The following is an 18,629-nucleotide window of genomic DNA, read 5'->3' as shown; positions in this document are numbered from 1 at the left end:
CTGAAACTATCTCAGCCATGGTATTATGGTACCAAAATGAGTCTGAGACATCGACCTAGAAAAAAAGTGGGTCACAGCCAGTAGGCGCCGGTTTGATCCAGAAGATCTCACGCTCAAATGCTAGTCAAGTGTTAAAGTGATGGCCGCTGGCTTCACCTGTCCAGAAAACACCTCTCAACATGAGCTGAAACATGAACCCTCTGCGCACCAGCATATATGTGATGCAATTATACTGCATGATGTTGCTGCCTGCTGAAGCTTCCCTCACCCTCATTACCGGATGTTGTTAATTATGAACAAATAATGAAAAATCAACTCAGCTCGCCTTTTTGAAGGAAGTCTGCTATGAAATCAGACACAGAAAAACTCACACAACTCTGTACAGAACACCACAGCTTGGGCAGTAGCCTTAGTGTATTGATAATGAATGCTCTATGAATCATTGCATGAGTAAAAAAATACAAATGGAAAGAGATGCTTACATCAAAGACATGTACACTCAGCTGAGTCTTCAGATTAACACAAAAATACATACAGTACTGCAGGAGGGTTGTTTTTTATGCCTTTTTTAACATTAGATTGGGCAACATTCCTCTATTATATTTTCATCCACTCACAAATATAATCATAGTCATTCAAAGGCCCAGTTTTATAGATCAGAACCTTTGCAGAGTTTTAATCTATTAAACCATACTTTCTATTAGTCACAGCAGGAATAATATTAGTTAAATAAAAACTAAAACACCCCGACAGTCCACCAAAACTGTATCATCCTGGAAAACATCTTAAAATAATTAACTCAGACCATCTGTTTTTGTATACATTCAATCAAAATCAAGGCATTTACACATCTAGTATTACACTCGCCTTGATGATGAGCTGCTGCTGGAGTCATAATGCACACGTCATGTACAGTGTTCATGTCACACACAGTGATACAAACAACATAACATAGAAATCTCTATGTCTTGGATGTCAAAGAGTTAATCCGCTGCTTGTTAAAGGAAAACCAAAGCAAGACGCTGTACAGGAAATATCTGAACAGCTACGAGTAACCCTTTGAGTTTTATACACAGAACCAACTGTACAAATCGTACAATAACAATCTCGAAAGTTAAGCACTTTTAGACTTTCAGAATTATATCTTTATCAATGTATTTCTATACAGTTATTTTGATTATCTTTAAAGCGGCCTCTGTTTTTCAGCCACTGTAAAGTCTGTTTTATTAGATTATTTATGCAGTAAACGACCAGCTGTGTTGAACAGAATATGCACTCTGAATTTAATTTATTGTCAATAAAGTTAAGAAGTGTGGATGTGTTTAGTGTTGACGTTGTTGGCCTGTGATGCCAAGATAAGTTGTTTGAGGCCGAAGGCAAACTCCCATTCTTAACTGAGTGGAGAATTAAGTTGATTATTGACTGCATGATGAAATATGAATCGTACCAGTTGGTATGCAGTGCAATACATTCATATTGGATTCAAACGCAGATGTACTGTCATGTTCTTTTCTCTTACGTAGAAAGTGTCAGGAAAATTTCTCTTTTTGTTTTGGTTAAATCGTTCAACAGACTTAATGTGTGGTTACTTGCGTTGTTACCAGTGTGTGTTTTTATCCCTGATATACACACACACATACACCCACCCTTTAAAACCTCAGGGAGTGCAACATCTGGCCACATGTTCAACAGTCCTGCGGAAGGAACAGGACAGTATGAGGGCAAGGCGATACGCTCTGTCTTTCACCCAAACACACACACTTTACCACACCACATTTCGATTATGACACTGCTCTTCTAGAGGTGCTGTAACTCAAGCTGGCGCCGCCGCTCTTGTGCGAAATCTTGAGTGTTGTGGCAACCGTCAGGCTTGGCGTCATGGCAACAGGGAAGCTGGGTGTGGCAGCTGCTGCAAAACCAACTGTCGTGGCGACGGAGAAGGAGGAGGCCGGTTCATTTGGGCATCCGTACTGGAGTAAGATGTCGACACACTCCTGGCTGCCAGCACTGCGAGCCAGAACCAGAGCTGTCTGCCCCTGAGCATCCTGGTGCCGAACATCACAGCCATACTGAAAATAAATAAATAAAAGAAGATAAATCAGTAGATTACATTATGTAATATTCTACATTATAAAGATGTTTTATCATGTGGGATTAATTGCAACTTGACCGGGCTGTCTTAAATTATCCAACAAAGTGTGACTCAGTGAGCTTTAGTGCCTTTCACACTTATAGATCACCTTGAGTGGTCTGTTGAGTCATGTGTTTTAAAGCTTTTTGTTTTTTTCTGAGTGAAATTACTTAAGACCCTAGACCAATTTTTAGGCCCTCAGCTCGAAAATAGCATACCCATACAATAATGAGTGTAGCGTTGCAACTGTAAGGGCTATTTTAATACTTTTGGCAGTAAAATAACCCTAACACTTGTGAGATGTGTTGATATGTGTAAATATCAGTATATATGTTACTGGTTAAGAGTAAATTAAATCATGTAGATACGAGCTTTCCAGCTCTCCCAGATTATAGAACTATATGTTGAGGGTCTCTAAACAAATTTTTACTTTGACAAAGTGAAGCTTTATCTAGTACATCTTGATCTAGTACGGAGAGGTCTAATGAAGCCAACCAAAATGTAATCTTGTTCCAGCTGTTTCATTGTAATTTTATATACTATACAATTATATATTTCACTTCTTTTATCACTAATAGTGTTCAATCTATCCATATGCAGCAGTTTGGCATCATTTTGAGAGCCTGTTAATGTTTGTCATCCATGGGATTTTATCGTCTGAATTCCAGTTTTTTTTTCTTCCAGGGCCTTTCAGCCTGTGTGAAGGGCCGATTTGACCCAATGAACGTTCCATAGACGCGTCACAGCCTGCTCTGTTGAAACAACCCAACATGACTTTGAATGACAGAATCCATTAGCCAATCATAAAATAAAAACTACCCGAGTGTCAAATTTCTCAAATCCGATTTGCTGAGATGTATAACCCTGCCCCTTCCGCTAGCAGCACACGAGGCACACGACGTCAGCGCCAGCTTTGAATTCACACAGCGAGAGACCCGCTGAACAGATAGACAGTAAACATGAACATTTTTTTTTTTTGCTGCAAAACATCTCAAAGTAAGGAGCTGGTTTATGATGTGATCGATTATGCGGATTATGATGATGGCTTTGTTTTGTAAGTAAAACTACGAGGCTGTGTCGCAGCGGAATGTGAAAAAAAATGGCTGCGACTGTCTGGTCGCTAGCGATCTCCTGAGCTAACGGGTGTTAGCATTGAATTAATTTTTCAAAACGTTATTGGCATAAATGTGGTGAGTGGGACTGCCTAGGTGGCGCTATATAGATTGTGATACTTGGTATTATACGTAGCTTTGTCATATGTTGTGTTTGGAGTTTGTACAAACAGCTGAGATGACTTTGTAGCGCAGGAGCTGCAGTTTGAGCAGGTATGCGGCATCATTATATTCGTAACTGATGAGTGCACGTTATGAGTGGATTCATTTTTGGATGCATGCGTTGCCCCCGCCGGTGGGGGCGTTCGGGTCAGATTGGTTAAGAGATTCTTCAAGGGTAACAATAATTATCTTGCCAGTTTTGCATAGCTCTACATTATATTTCACACATATTTTAAAATCATTTCACACCATGTCGATATTATTCCTTCACTGTAACATTATCTCTCTTCCTAATCTTTGCACTTCTTTGGTGATATAAATCAGACGTTTAACAAAAAGGTTTTATTGCTTCCTATGACAAGAGAGGGGGAGACGCACCCAAACAAGAAGCTGCGTCATCACCACATCAGCCTGCTGACAGGCAGCGTGCAGGGCGGAGCCGGGCAGTCGCAGCGCTAAGAATGACCTGCACGAGAGCGCCAGGCTGAGAGGGGCATTAATGTCCTCCTTAGTGCAGTGGGCCAAAAGGAGCAGCAGCTTGGGGAGGTTGTGCTCCATCACTGCCAAAAGAAGACGGCCAGATAGTGTGATGTCTGGGCCCTCGCCAGGAGTGGGAGGCGGCAACGGCGCCACAAACAGTTTCTGCTCATATTTGGCTCTTATCCACGACTCCCGTTCCTCACTGAACAAGCAAAGAAAGAAAATAGATGTTATGACTATTCAGTTTTAGCTTTTTGTCTTTCTCCTGTCTAAGAATGACCATTTAATTCTACTGACACATAACACATACATAACACATCATTTCTAAATATGCAGCTTATACCTGAATCCGAAAAACATTTAACTAAAGCAGAGCTTATGTCACATCACTAATGTTACATCTCATAACATTGTGGTCTTTACCGTGTAGCATCAGGTGCTGGTTTACGGCTGCCCAGCGTACGAGCCTCCCATATGCTGTTGACCATGTGGTTGCCGATGGCACTGAGAACCAGCGTGAGCTCTCGAGGCAGATCATCGAGGTCTAGAGAGCGAACACGCGACAGGTGGGTCCCCAAGTTCCTATGGATCCCTGAACACTCGATGCATATGAGAGCGCCCAGGTTCAGACTGGCCCAGGTTGGATCTTGGAGAAGAAGGGTACACACACTCATTTGAAACTGAACTATGTGCATACGGTTGACAGATTGCTACCATTTCAATTTGCTGTGTGGCGTTCAAATGTGCCAGTTTGGTCAAGTCATGCCACGAAAGTGACTGAAGTTGTGTGAAATCCTTTTTGGAGAGGTATTAAAGCAGGGCAGTTTAATCTGTGGCCAACGTGCCAAACATTACAATCCCCGGAAACTTCGTCCCTTTAAACTCTTCCAACATTAGAAGACATTTTTAGCATTTGATCTATTTTTGTTTGGTTTACTCATATCTAAGACACTGATTTTGATAATAGAGTATGTTGCCAACATTTCTAAAAGATAAGGTTCATCATTAATATGCTTTGCAGCCCATTTGTCAAAATGTTTGAACGTCTTTTCCCAATTGGTTCATTTACCTTGAAATTAACATTGTTGCAATTTTTTGCAGATATTTTTCCTCACGGAAGTAGAAAAGTTCAAAGCATGGACAACAACATGATTCAGATTCAATAAAGCATTTAGATAATGAGTCAGCAAGTTTAAACAATTATGCAATATGAATGAACAATAATACCGAATGCATATAAGAAATATGTTCAAATTCAGAAAACTCACACAGAAACAAAGATTGTGTATAAGAGTGATGGTACATGGTCACTTGGTTGATCCTTGATTCTCTCACAGTTGCAGTTTCTTGCATGTAAATAACATAGTACTTCCACTTCCATTTTGTTATTTGTATTTTTGTGATATTTTGTGTAGTGTTAAATACAATATGTTAATGCAAATATATACATGTAGTCCAAAGGCAGTCTTCTTCAGACAGTCAAAAACCAGACACGGATACGATCGTACAAAGAGGAGAAATGGTATTAATTGTGTCACTAACTTGGAGCGTCACAGTCAACACAGAAGTTGTTGCCCTTCGCGTTGCGGATCGCCTGCAGAACCACTGCTTCGCTCTGGCTGTTCTTGCGGGCCTGTGGAAAGTTTATATGTTTAAAATGAGAGAAACACAAGCAAACTAACCTACTGTGATGATATGAGCTCTGATAACTGCTCTCATTATTTATAAGAATGATTGTAAGTTCTAGATCTCCAACTGAGAAAGCAGCGGTAGAATGCTGTAATCATAATTATGACCACTTAAAGCTGTAAAATTATTGGTTTTAGGGCATACAATTCTCATAACACATAAAGAAATGCATCACAGGATTTAAGTAATTATTCAGAATTATAGCAGCAATCATTATTTTTGGAGATTATTGGACAATTTTCCCACCAGGAATTACTCCCAACTCAAGAACAGAAATCAGCGCAGCCCGCTAGTGGACAGCAATGTTAGTTTGTCACACACACTTTTGGAGATGGGGTGTGTTTTTGTAATAAGCCAATCAAATTAGCTTCCCTCATCCATTTTAAAAGTAGCAGCAGTCACAGTATTGTAGGCCAGCTTCTCCTGAGAGAAAACCTTTCTTATCCAGGGGTCCCAGGGTGTAAATAAACAGCACACAAAATTATTATACGGCCCTCCAAATGTACTTCCAAGTGCAGATAATGTCACTTTTCATGTAGTATAATAGATGTTTGGAACAGCAGAGACCTTCTATTCTGTGTGTGCGCCTCTGCCAACAAAAGCCTGAAGAATTGTTTGGTAGACTTGCAATAACAGCTGATCTGAGCAGATGGAAAGACACAATTTCATGCTAAATGGGTACCAGTAATGCCCTACAGCACCTGATCTGCATATATACAACCTCAAGTGTTTGACTCTGCCCTCCTTGATGCAAGCAGGAACATTTGAGGCCACATAACACTAATAAAAAGGTACCAAAATGGCATTGCAGCTGCATTTGCACCTCTAGATGAAACATGATACTGTTCATTATATATATTGAATATACATATATATATATTGGATATTTAAGTAATTTGTCAAAATGAATCATTCTTGCCTTATTTTTGCTGCTCTCACAAAGCTGCAGGCTGGCCAGGATCTGGCTCTCAATGGCTTGGACCCAGGAGTCCCTCTCCTCCACACTCTGAGCTTCAAAGTGCCATGTCTGGCCGGTGCTCGACACGATGAGGAAGTCAAAGTTATCCTCATCTGACACACAAATGTAGATATTTCATTAATACTCTGTTAACATTATGAGCTACAAAGACACCAGTGCAGGTAAGCATCCATGTCTGACCACTATTGAGCAAGTTAGTGAACAGTTAAAATACTAAAATGTACATGTAGATAAAATTATTTAGCTTGATAGGATATAATGTCACTCCCTAATGTGACAGGAGAGCACAAGCAGACAGACTGACATGTGTAGATGGTCAGAGTTAGAAAGATGACAGATCAACATTACCTGTCTTGCTTACGTTTCTTAAGCTACCAAAGCTTTTAAGTTTCCACATTTTGCGCTTGGCTGCACAAGAAGATAGAAAAAGACACAGAAAAGTCAACGAGAGAAAGAGAGGAAATAATACATGTTACATGTTGAAACTATTTATCAAATATAATGTAAGGTTATCAATTATTACTATCACTTTTGGCATGTGGATTCTTAAATAATAAACATTATATAGAAATGATCAGTGTATGATTGTTTTTATTGTTGGGGACATGCAGAATGCTGAGTACAAAAAAACAATAAGGAGTTTATAGGATTTACCATCTGCTTGGCCAATGGTTGCATCTCCTTTCTGGTTCATGCTCTTCTTTCTGCGATGCTTCTTCCTGTCTGTCACCGGGGAGGAGGAACCTACGTCTATGGTGGAGGATGAGCTGGACACACCCTCGACTGCAGAGTCTGGAAACCAGATCACACAAAAACATGCCAAATTACATTTATCTGGTACAAAACATGCATGTTTTTCAAGCTGAATATATGCACAGATGAAGGTCCTTAACTGACCAACACTTTGTGCGTGGTTAGAGAGTGTAGAAGGACATCGCTGCACACCTCTGTTGCTCCTTAGGAACAGTGCACCACCCAGCCCTTCCATTTCCTCCACTTGCAGGAGGCTGCTGGCGCTTACAGGGACTGAAGAGATGACAGCAAGCATGCACGCAATTATAAAGAAATTTACACAAACATCAAATGTAAAGCAGAGCTACTGAAATAAAAATAAAAAGCATTACTGATTCTGTGTGAGCTCCAGAGAAAATAAAAGATAAGAGAGTACAACTGAAGAAGTTCTGAAGTCTTTCACACACTCAACAAAACTTGTAAAGTCCCTTATGATGCTCTTTCATCCTTTTGCAAAGATTTTGCAATACTTTGCATTTTTCCCCTCTCTAGTACAGAAGCTTGACCCCTCTTCACAAAGAAAGTCTTAATATCCAAGGAACAAGGGATTCTTTTTTTTTTTTTACTATACCTGCTCATTGCTTTTCAGGGTCATTAGGCTCTACATTTCAACTAACCCACATGCACCCAACAAACTCCAGAAAGAAAAGGAGCAGGGTGGAGAGTCATGCCAGGGCATTGCCATTTGTATAAGCAAGACCTATTGCTATATTTCCTCTGATAGTTAAGAAACATCAATCAGATTGTATTTTTTGTTATTATTTTATGCTTATGTACATATTTACTGTGGATATGGAATTTGTTTGGATTTGTATTCTTTTTATGAGGCATCTAAAGAATATATATAGTATTTGTTAACTCTTTGACCTGGGCTGACACCCTCAGGTCCCGGCACGTCTTTGACGCGCCCGTTGAGTCCGACTGGAAGCCCGCAGGCGGGTACAGCACGAGGTGGTCGCTTTCCTGGCACCTTCACCGTCACTCGTAGCAAGTCCATCTCCTTCCCCGGTGCATTCAGCATGTAGTCCTGCCAAGCCAAACATCAGTCGTTACACATCAACCACTCGCCGTCAGTGGTGCTTTTCAGCAGCATAACGCTTCAACACACTGACTCACATTGACACTGGAGTGATAGGACAGTATGCCATCGTTGGACAGTGTGACATACTTCTTCTTCCACTCTTTGTTGAGCGAGTGCCCGCTGCGCTTTAGCAAGATGCCCTGATGGAGGTGACACAATGAAAGATTGAGAATTTATTGCAAATATCTTCATTTCGCACATTTCGGCAGCATGATGACTGACGGCTGACAAAAAGACACACTATCCTCTTGATAAAGCCAATTTGGGAGATTAGAAGACTTCATCACTCCACATGATGAAACTGCTTTCACACATTCTGCAGAGGGTCATTAGATACATCATATTTGTTTCGGCATCAAGTGCATATCAATGTCCTACCTGTTTGATGGGAATGGAGCGTCCACTGCCCAGATCTCCCTTACAGTCTGCACTCCTTCTGTTTGAGTCACTGCCTCTCCGACCCTGGACAAAGTACAAGGGAACCAATAACGGCATTAGACGCCAGAATTGGCTCATTGTATGAAGAATATAATTTCCTCATGAATTATGGATGTTTTCCTTATAAATTGCTCTGCATGTCATTTCAAAACAGAAAAGGTTGAAATGTGAGTTTCTACTGACTTCAAAAGCTGGATTTTAAATGTAAGCGACATCTATAGAAATATGTTGAGTATCAGCCAATTAGCCATATCAAAGGTTCCTGTTGCCCCAAACCAAGTTATGGCCATTTCTACATTATTAATTACTTTTCTAATTTGTAATTTGACAATTTTGTTTGGAAAAAAAGTGAAAATATGTATTGTTGTTTTGACAAAAAAAACACTCACAGTACAGCCAAATTCATATCACGATGTTAAAAACTAAAACCAGAAAATGGAATTTGTATAAAAAATAACAGGGTGCATAAGCATGACCGCTCGGGCCCCTAACAAACAGTAAATTTACCGCAAATCTGGAGGTGCGTCTCCGGGTAGCACTGCGGACTGACCCAGGCGTGGCACTGTCATGCTTTTCCCCTCTCACTGTTTTACCGATTTCTTTATGACTGATCACAGGAGTGGAGGGAAGTGATGAAGAGTAATCACTGCTTTGACCACCATTACTGGCCTAAAGAGAGGAAAGAGCCAGAGCAGGAGGGGTTGGGGGTGAAGAAATGATAATTGCGCAAAAAAGGGAGATAATTGAGTTTGTTACAACAGAATGCTGACAGTGAGACTAAAATATGCAATGTACTTAATTAGAAAAGGCACATATAAATGGTACAACTTTGTACCATGTTTTCATACAGTTCGTAACAGATGGTCTATAACAGTGTTACCTGTCCTGGAAAGACACCAGACACTGGGGTGGAGCCTCCAGAGTGACTGGGAGAGTTTGGGAGAGATTTACAGGAAGCCAGAAGAGCAGCTTGCTTCTTTGCTGCCATGATCTTCTGAGCAGCTGTGGAACAAAAAGTCTTAGTATTTGCCCTAAAAAAAGACACAACCATTATACGTATATGTGCATCTTCTGCAGCACCACTGTCTCTGGTCTGTACACACACCGTCAGTGAAGACTCGGTTCACATTGAGGCCGTACGTTGCACATGTTTCATAATACGTGCAGCGCCGCACATCTGAGCAGAGCTGTCTGGCCCTGGTATCATCGATTACTCTGGGATTGGTGCTGCTTATCTTATCTGAAAAAAGAAAATCACAAATCACAAATATAAGTTCAGCTCTGCAGACATTTAAATAACAGCACGTTGCGTTTGAGTGTCTTACCCTGAGTACCGACTACAACGAAAGGTATCTCAGAAACGGGCCGGTGGGTGGCCAGCTGGTGGTAGATTCTGTAAACTTCCTGGAAGCTTGCCTCATTTTCCAAACTGAAGACCAAGATAACTGCATCCAACCAAGTTGCAAGCTGAAGAGAAAGGAGGAGCAAATTAAAGCACTGAAAATACACAGGAGCAGGCTGATACCAAGGACTAGATTACCTCAAGTTTAATTAGTTGTCCACATTAACCAAGTTCAAACCCACCTGAGCACCCGGGAGTTCTGTCTCCTCTCTGATTATCAACAGGTGGCTCTGTCCATCAACTAGGACTTCCTTAATGTGTTGGCGCCCTGCAAATACACAGAAGGAATAAACCCTTTGACTTGGCTATAGTTTGTCATCTTACGGCAAGATAAGCACATATATAACCAATAACATTAATAGCATGCCCTGGATCATCTAAATCAAATTTGTAAATGGTATTAAGCTCTATTGTCATTTGTGTACTGACATCATCCTAGAAAAACACAGGTAAAAGTTGTAGATGAGGACATGTGAAACCAACCTTCAGCATTCTCCAGCTGCAGGTAACTTCCTGTCAAGTGTCTGTGGACCAGAGCAGACTTCCCACTGCACAGACCTCCCAAAACACCCTGGAGAGCACAAACACACGGATAGAGAGTGAGAATATATTAATTCAGAATTAAATCTGACTCACTAGTTTGTAAAAACTATGCCCTGATGCTTACCAGGTGAAGCTCTTGTACAGTTTGGTTCATGGTCCATTCTTGACTGCTGGTACATGCAGCTGGAGAAAGAAAATCACATCAAAAAGGGGGAGAGGGGATTTGTTAATAAAAAGTCAAAGTAAAAGTATTGCTGACTGCTGGCCAGGTTTGGTCTGACTGTCTGTGGACACAGCACACTGAAGGGAGTCAGAGAGTCCAAGCCCCCCCACTGGGCGCAGAGAGGCTGCAGCTCCCACACTATCACAGTATGAGCACCAAGAAAATCCAATCAAGTGTACAAATTATAAATGTGCAAGCCTAAATGAGTTAGTGAGCATGCAGGATATTTACCCGAGCATTGTTAAACGTGTCACTTTTTTTGCCTTTTATTATGGTTACCCTGCAAAACCCCTCCTAACAAGTGATGTATTCTTTTATTCAGCTTTGAAAATGTATTAATCCTTTAAAAAATAATTCAGCCAGCTGCGGAGAGATAATTCATCTTTTTCCCAGTGCAGTTTGCCACATTTCATGAATTTTATAGAAGTTAGTGTCAACTGAAACAAGACAGAGTATTCAACTTTGTCCTCTATGAGCTGATTTGCAGCAGAGAGAAGTCAAATAAGCTGAAATAAAAATTCTGTGTTAATACAGGGTTTTTTACTTGAGTGTTCATTATTATTGTCAATTATTGAGTCAGCCAGAGTCTTAATGCTAGTTCCGCAATCTGCCTCATCCAGTATTGATACATTACATTGATCAGAATATATAAAGTAGTACATAAAAAGGCGGTAACGTTATTGAGAAAAGTGTAGTTATTGCACTGGGGATTTTTACTTGTTGGAAGAATAAGTCTCCAAGGCTGAATGTGGGACCAAATGACTTGTTAAGATTAATGTTTTTATACTAAAGGATCAATGGTGTGATTTTGGTTACTTGATGTGCAGCTTTATTTAGTATCAGATAAAAATGAAATGTCTCTTTTAGAAATGATGGAAGATAACTGCTGTCAAGTGACTCATCTATAGTTACAGAGCACAATTTTCAGTTTGCCGCAGACGTCAGCATCTCCAGAGATAAGCAATCTCATTCCTCTGTCGGTTCACGACAGTCTTTGATTTGCATCAGAAGATGACTTCACATAATCCTTATTAACTATGATATAAAACAACACTATGAAGACAAAATCTATCTGATAAACCGCATAAAGTGTTACGTGTTAACTCCCTGTGAAAACCCAATGCACCTCATTTCATGATATTTGAACTTTTACATTATACATCATAAGATGATCTATTACCAATCATAGACAATTCAAATAGTGTTTGTTTACTGATAAGGACTGAGTGTTAATATCAAAGACCTATTTTATGTTTCAAGTGACATGATGATAGTCTATGAGATTATGACCTATTATATCCACTTTATCTCTTAACAGTGATCATAATAACCCAATAAGACTAAAATAAAATAAAATAATAAATAAATAAATAAATAATAAATAAAATAAGACTTTGTAAAAATGCCAAATTACTGGGTATGGACAGCGAGTTAGTTGCGTTTGTTGAGTATATACTGGAGTCATAGTGTGGAAGTCACAGCGCTAAAACAACTGTTCAAATGTTTTCTTATTTTTTGTATTTTTACTCTAATTTGACTCTCAGGTCACGTATATATTTCTGTTCCACACTCTCATATTCAGCCAAAAAGGTTTGTTTTTGGAATAAGACAGATAAATCCACTGGTGTCAAGAAAAAGATCATTGAAACAATTCTAAAAAAAAAAAAAGATATCTTTCATGAATTTATGTAAAACACTTTCCACTATAATTGACAAACATGTTTTACATTTCAAAGGTTTAAGTTCATTCAGTGAATTTCTCAGGATATAATTTTTAGTGAGGCTCCACTAAACATTTTAGTTTGAGTGCGCACACACACACACACACACACACACACACACACACACACACACACACACACACACACACACACACACACACACACACACACACACCTACTAATATGTGGCTGAACAGTGAAAGACAAATGACTGCCAGTGTTGACACATCCAAACACACATCCTGTACACACACTCTCTGGATAACACTGTGAAAGTGCTTACAGATGTAAATCAATGCAGAAACCATCATCACATGACACACCAATACTGTTTGAAAACAAACACACACACACACACACACACACACACACACACACACACACACACACACACACACACACACACACACACACATACACTCTGAAGCCGTTGGGTCATGCTGAGCTCGGCCGGAGCCACGTCGTTGGCCGTTGATCCTCTCTGGGGTCCCAGATTCTAACTTTAAACCACAAAGACTCTGCCTCAGCCCCATCTTTGGGCAACCCCCCCGCCCACACAACCCCCCTCCATCAACAGCGTCACGCCACAGACCGAATAGCATCTCTCACGGCTTGCTGTTGCCATGGCAACTCCATTTTCCAGAAGCCTCCAGCCCGGGTCTCCATACAATAAATGGTCTCTCATGGATACAGCGACGTGCGTGAGAGACATAAAGACACGATGTCCCCCTGTGCACGTATGATGCTAAAAATATGTAACTAAGTGCCTCGACAATGACGACCAATATTTTCTAAATTAAAGTCGATCAATTATGTTTTATCTATCGTTAGAACACTGATGTAACGGGCTGAAATTACAGGTTCAACAAGACACGATGTGGACTGTGCCGCTCACAAACACAACGTCGACGAATGAATAGGCTCTATTTGAAGGCTGATTAACTCCACGCACAGAACAGGAAGTAGCAGGTTCCCGCTCCCCTCACTCCTCTGATGAACACAGCTCTGTGTATCCCCAACCTTAAATTATTCATGTCCCACTTACTCCTGACAAATTATTCAGAGCTTACTCCAATACCACACTCTTTGTCAAAGATAATTTTCTTTAGAATATATCAATAAAGATTAAAGATTGATGAAGTTGCATCATTTCCTTTATTTCAAATGGAGAGGTCTGAATATTTCATGAAGTGCTTTCGTAGTTTTTGACCAGCCCAAACTAATTTGAGTCTCAGGGTTTGGGGAATTCCCCAATACAAAGATTGGAAACATTGAGCACATTAGTTGAAGTACAGAAAACATTTTAACTTCTGTAGTTACAGCGTTTTAACCAATTTCACTACAAAAATACACAGTGAAGCTGATGAAGAACAATCTGTTCTGATTTATAAAAAACTTTGTCTGCAACATAAATAAAGTTAAAATCTAAATTTTGCTAGACATCTCGGAGGCTTATAGGACCTTTCGAAATGGATTCAGCTTTAGTCAAGGAAGATGGTGAACTTGACATTTAGATTTTTTGTAAATCTTGTGATCACAATAGGGCTGCAACAATTGATTGATCTATTAAATGTCAGAAAATAGTTGAAAATGCCATGATAATATCCTAAAATCCAAAGTGACGTATTCAAGTAGCTCAACCCAATAGTGCAAACCCCCAAAACACTGAGAACTATCACATAAGACAAAAAAGCAGCAAATACTCATTTGAGAAGAGAAAAACAGAGAATGTGGATTTGCTTGTAAAATTACTTAAAGAATTAATTGATTATCAAAAGAATTGTCAATTAATTTGCAGTCAATTGCCTGAACGAAAAATCAGCACATTCTTTGGCACTAGATCAATAAAAAATCTGAGTTATGGTTTACTCATCTGTGCCAGTGAAATCTGAATATTAACAAGATAATGCTGCATAACTGTTCTTTAAACAACCAAGTATTCATATTTAATACTTGCTGTACTGATCTGATCTAAGATGTCATTTTGTTTTCAAAGTTTGCAGCATGGAAGATCCTCATATAGGTCTTCTACGGGCCTGTGTTATATATCAAAAAGGAGCACCTCATTATTATTATTATTATTATAACTGAAAATAAACACAGACATTCAATTTATTTTAGTGCTACGTCCAATTCAAACCCACTTTGCATGACAATAAGCATGATAAATGTATCCTCAACTGATGATTGAATATCGCAACTGTGTGTAATGTACAGCAACTATACCCAAATAAATTAAATGTTGAAGATCATTACTGAAACTGAGTGGGAGCACATTTGTTTGGTTTAGGTTCACACAACTGCACAGTCAATGTAAATGACAATAAATATGTAATAAAATGGTCTTGGTAGTGGGTTTATTTCAGTCCAAATGGGCACTGATGGGGGAAGTAAAACAACAGATGTGACAGCATTTTTTGCCACCTGTTCTGTTGGTTTATGTGACCAACAGTGACCAACTGCCCTCTTTGTTATGGTTTACCATTGTATTTTGATTGGTAAGTGCTGCACTGTGGGGCACATAATCAATAAGAAGAAATGTATGATATTATGTGAACAGAAATGTTGGTATTAAATATCAAACCTTACCTTCCTCCTCACTCGAGCCCCTTTCCACTGCTGGATAGAGGGGAGGTGTGGTGCTGACGCTGGCTGACACTGCTGTACTTTTAGTGAAAATGCCACTAATGAACTTGAGCATCTTTCTGTCACGGGGAGGAGCGCGCTGGATTGTTCCTCCCTGGCCTTCCTTCCCCTTCTTCAGGTCCTCAGAGAGGGAATGTAGGTCGCTGTTGTCCAGGGTACGACTTGTACCTTTTCTTTGAGGCCTTGACATGTCGGTGGCAGGAGGTGCAGGCAAAGAAACAGAGACCGTCTTAAATCTCTCCCCTTGAGGGCTGTCCCTGGTCATTATGCCTGAAAATCCTCCACTGATGGGAGCTCCGGGGCGAATGAGCGTGCCCCTGCCGTCACTGTCGGCCCAGGACGCCCTGTAAGGCCCCAGAGTTGTAGCTGCCATTGAGGGGTCCCCGAAGCGGTTATCCCTTCGATCCAAAGTCCTAGCAGAGTGATACAGGCTTGTATTGGCCTCTCTGAATTCCCTCCAGCATGCAGAGTTGCCTCCTGCATGTGACCTCATCAGGACTTCAGGACGCTGGCTGACCTGCGGCGGGATGGACAAAGGGAGGCTGCAACGTGATCGAATGTTCAGGTCTGCTCCATTTTCACCCTTTAGGAACAGCAAGGGAGGCTCTCTGTAGAGCTCCGTCTTAGGGCGCATGGCGTCCGAGCGAGGCCCCTCTCTGCGCACAGCTCCCTCAGAGGAAGTTCCTCCATACACTTTGACCATTTGCCTAACAGGTGGATGCACAAAAGAAGTGTCTTTGCTTTTACCAACTGATACAATGTCTTTTTGGTGTCCATGAGTTTCTCTCCTCTTCCCCCAGTTCTCAATGGGGCTGCCATACTTGCCATACTGCACCTGTTCCACTTCTTCCCCAACCGGTGTGTTTTCTATTTCCCCCACTGGTATACATACAGGTCCTTCATCCTTTTCAGGGACATTGCTCACCTCCTCCTCCTCCTCCTCCTTCTTAGGGCTCCCTTCCCCCTCTGGAAGAGCCTCCCTTTGGTTCCCTGCTACATCCTCTGGCACGGCCTCAACCTTCACCAGAGTGAGGGAAATGAGGTAGGTGGTGCGTCTCTGTGGGTTGCCTGCCTTGCTCATTGGGATAGCAGACTTCAGCAAAGTGGCACTTGCTCTCTGACCAAGCCAGACCTGCACACCTCAGTCATGGCAATCAGGAAAGGACTGGAGCAGAGGAAAAAGAAAATCTAAGATCAAACACAGACTCCTGATCAAACCTTGTGTGATATGATTATGTCTAATATCAGGCCTGTACACTTGACAGGAATCCAAGTTTCCTTTTAAAAACCTTCAATAAAGGAAAAAAAAAGAGGAATGCTTCGAATTGCAAATTTTCAGAATATATTTAAAAAGCTGACCCAGTGGTGAAACAAGTCTAGACTGTTTTTTTAATGCCTCCATTAATCCTCTCCAATGCACACCGATACTACTGGTCTCTACCACTGATTCATTCATAATCCTTACCTCTCTTTGCTTTGCTTTCCTTCTTAAACTCATTTATTCTGTGCAAATCTGACATGTAGACACACGGATAGCAAGAAGGAGATATTTCTTTTTACTGTGTTGATGTCTCAGCCTCAGATTTCAGACTGGAATTATGCAACAGCCAATACATTTGGTTGATCCGTTTCTTGACTAGGGACTAAAATGAATACTGGCTGAATAATGCCACCTTACCAGAGTGTGCGTCTTGGCTTTTGCTCATATCATACCCTAATTTTTCCGAAGAATATCCATTGCAGTTTCTTGTACCTTTGATTTGATGAAGAATTTATCTCGCCATCAGATTACCATTCATATCAAACGGCACATCAAACGACGCTGACAAAAAAAAAAAGAGAGCCCCAACTGATCAGTCCAAGAAAAAAAAGAAAAAAAACAGGTGAAAGGGAACAGGGTGCAAAAACATCAAAATGGAAATCATTCACTTGTCACGAAGCGTCTGGCAGCTGGAGCCTCCATTCGACAATGTCATGCATAAAATTATGTATGCACGGTGTGAGGGTCACTGGGAGATGCTGAAAAACATCTGTTGTTATGTCTCCAGAATTTTTTTAAAAAGATATGAAGCAGCCAGATTAACACATCCCAAGCAATGCTTCCTTGTGCCTGTATTCCTCCTCTGGAGAGCAGCTACTCTCGGTCACCGCATCCTCTCCTCCGAGTGCCTCATCCAATTAGCAAGTCAATAAAATGTGTCTGTGAGGCAGAGGAAGCCCACCACAGCCCCTCCTCCTTTTTTTCCTCCTCTTCTCGCTGCCACAGAGCCTTGCAGCCCCCCCCGCTAGCCCGCTGTTAGCCTGCCGCACAACCAGCTCCACACTGGATCAAGCTCCGGCAAACAGGCTGGGGATGAGAGGCTCGCAGTGAGCTGGTGGTAGTGGTGATGGTGGTCTTTGCCAACGTGCATCAGATTTTTATCTGTACCGACACAGCAAAAGAGACACAGGAGGGAGAGAGAAAAACCCTCAACTCTGCTCCTGCCAATGCATCTGCTCCGTCTCTAGCTCCGTCTCTCCCCTCTCCTTTTCCAAAGCAATTTATAGGCAGCTCCTGCTTTCTCTCCCTGCCTCACGGTCTGTCCCCTCCAAGTGAGGAAGTGGTGATGCACAGGATAAATCTGGATGTCTATGGATCATTGCAATAGGGAATAAAATAGAAAATTGTTTTTGTGCCATAGAATGCTCTTTGGTACATATATCAATTTATTAAATTAGATTTTTTATTTTGTTAAAATAATGTTGGCTTATTGTGTATTTTGGAGGAAGTGCCAAGGAAATTAGAAGACAAGATTGATACTATTTGCATATTAGCATAAAAATGGGAAATAGCTAGCCTTCCTCTGTACAAAGGTGGAAACAAGATCCACCTACAAGCACCTCTAAAGCAAACTGACACATTCTATCTCATACATTTATATCTTGTCCAGCTTGTTTTACATTTTGGATTTGGCAAGTATTCTAGTTTTTATGCTAAGCTAACCAGCTGCTGGTGGTAGCTTCATAGTTATAGTACAAACATGAGTGGTATTGATCTACTTATCCAACTGTCAGCAAGAAAGCAAAACAACGAATTTCCCCCAATGTTGAACTATTCCTTCTACTCACTAGTAGCCTTTAAGACATTAAAAGGCCTCCAGTTATACTGTGTAGTCATCAGTTTGGACTTGGAAACATATTTACATGAATTAACATAAATCCTAAGGTACAAACTCAGCGTGGAGTTTGAA

General features: G+C 40.8%; 1 protein-coding gene across 3 annotated transcripts; it reads right to left on the bottom strand.

Moving 5' to 3' along the window:
- Window positions 1-376: 376 nt before the first annotated feature.
- Window positions 377-17,959, bottom strand: LOC137879547 (arf-GAP with GTPase, ANK repeat and PH domain-containing protein 1-like). Of its 3 annotated transcripts, none has more exons than XM_068720333.1 (20): window positions 17,078-17,959; window positions 15,343-16,564; window positions 10,934-10,992; window positions 10,750-10,837; window positions 10,449-10,534; window positions 10,190-10,331; window positions 9,970-10,104; window positions 9,745-9,866; window positions 9,372-9,533; window positions 8,805-8,888; window positions 8,462-8,566; window positions 8,213-8,372; window positions 7,451-7,579; window positions 7,208-7,345; window positions 6,902-6,961; window positions 6,494-6,645; window positions 5,428-5,518; window positions 4,309-4,531; window positions 3,784-4,087; window positions 377-2,069 (listed from the first exon to the last, which is right to left on the bottom strand). In XM_068720333.1, the coding sequence occupies exons 2-20, from the start codon at window positions 16,478-16,480 to the stop codon at window positions 1,782-1,784; spliced, it is 3,666 nt and encodes a 1,221-aa protein (XP_068576434.1). In that variant the 5' UTR covers window positions 16,481-16,564; window positions 17,078-17,959; the 3' UTR covers window positions 377-1,781. The 3 variants fall into 3 exon arrangements, with proteins under 3 accessions (XP_068576434.1, XP_068576436.1, XP_068576435.1); XM_068720335.1 differs by having other exon boundaries at window positions 7,499-7,579; XM_068720334.1 differs by having other exon boundaries at window positions 17,153-17,959.
- Window positions 17,960-18,629: the final 670 nt, after the last annotated feature.

The sequence above is a fragment of the Cebidichthys violaceus genome, unplaced genomic scaffold, assembly GCF_023349555.1.
Source record: "Cebidichthys violaceus isolate CVI_PGR_0920_01 unplaced genomic scaffold, fCebVio1.0.p SCAF_25, whole genome shotgun sequence".
NCBI lineage: Eukaryota > Metazoa > Chordata > Actinopteri > Perciformes > Stichaeidae > Cebidichthys > Cebidichthys violaceus.
Note: the sequence above shows the minus strand (reverse complement) of the source record. Positions and strands in the feature narration are given on the sequence as shown.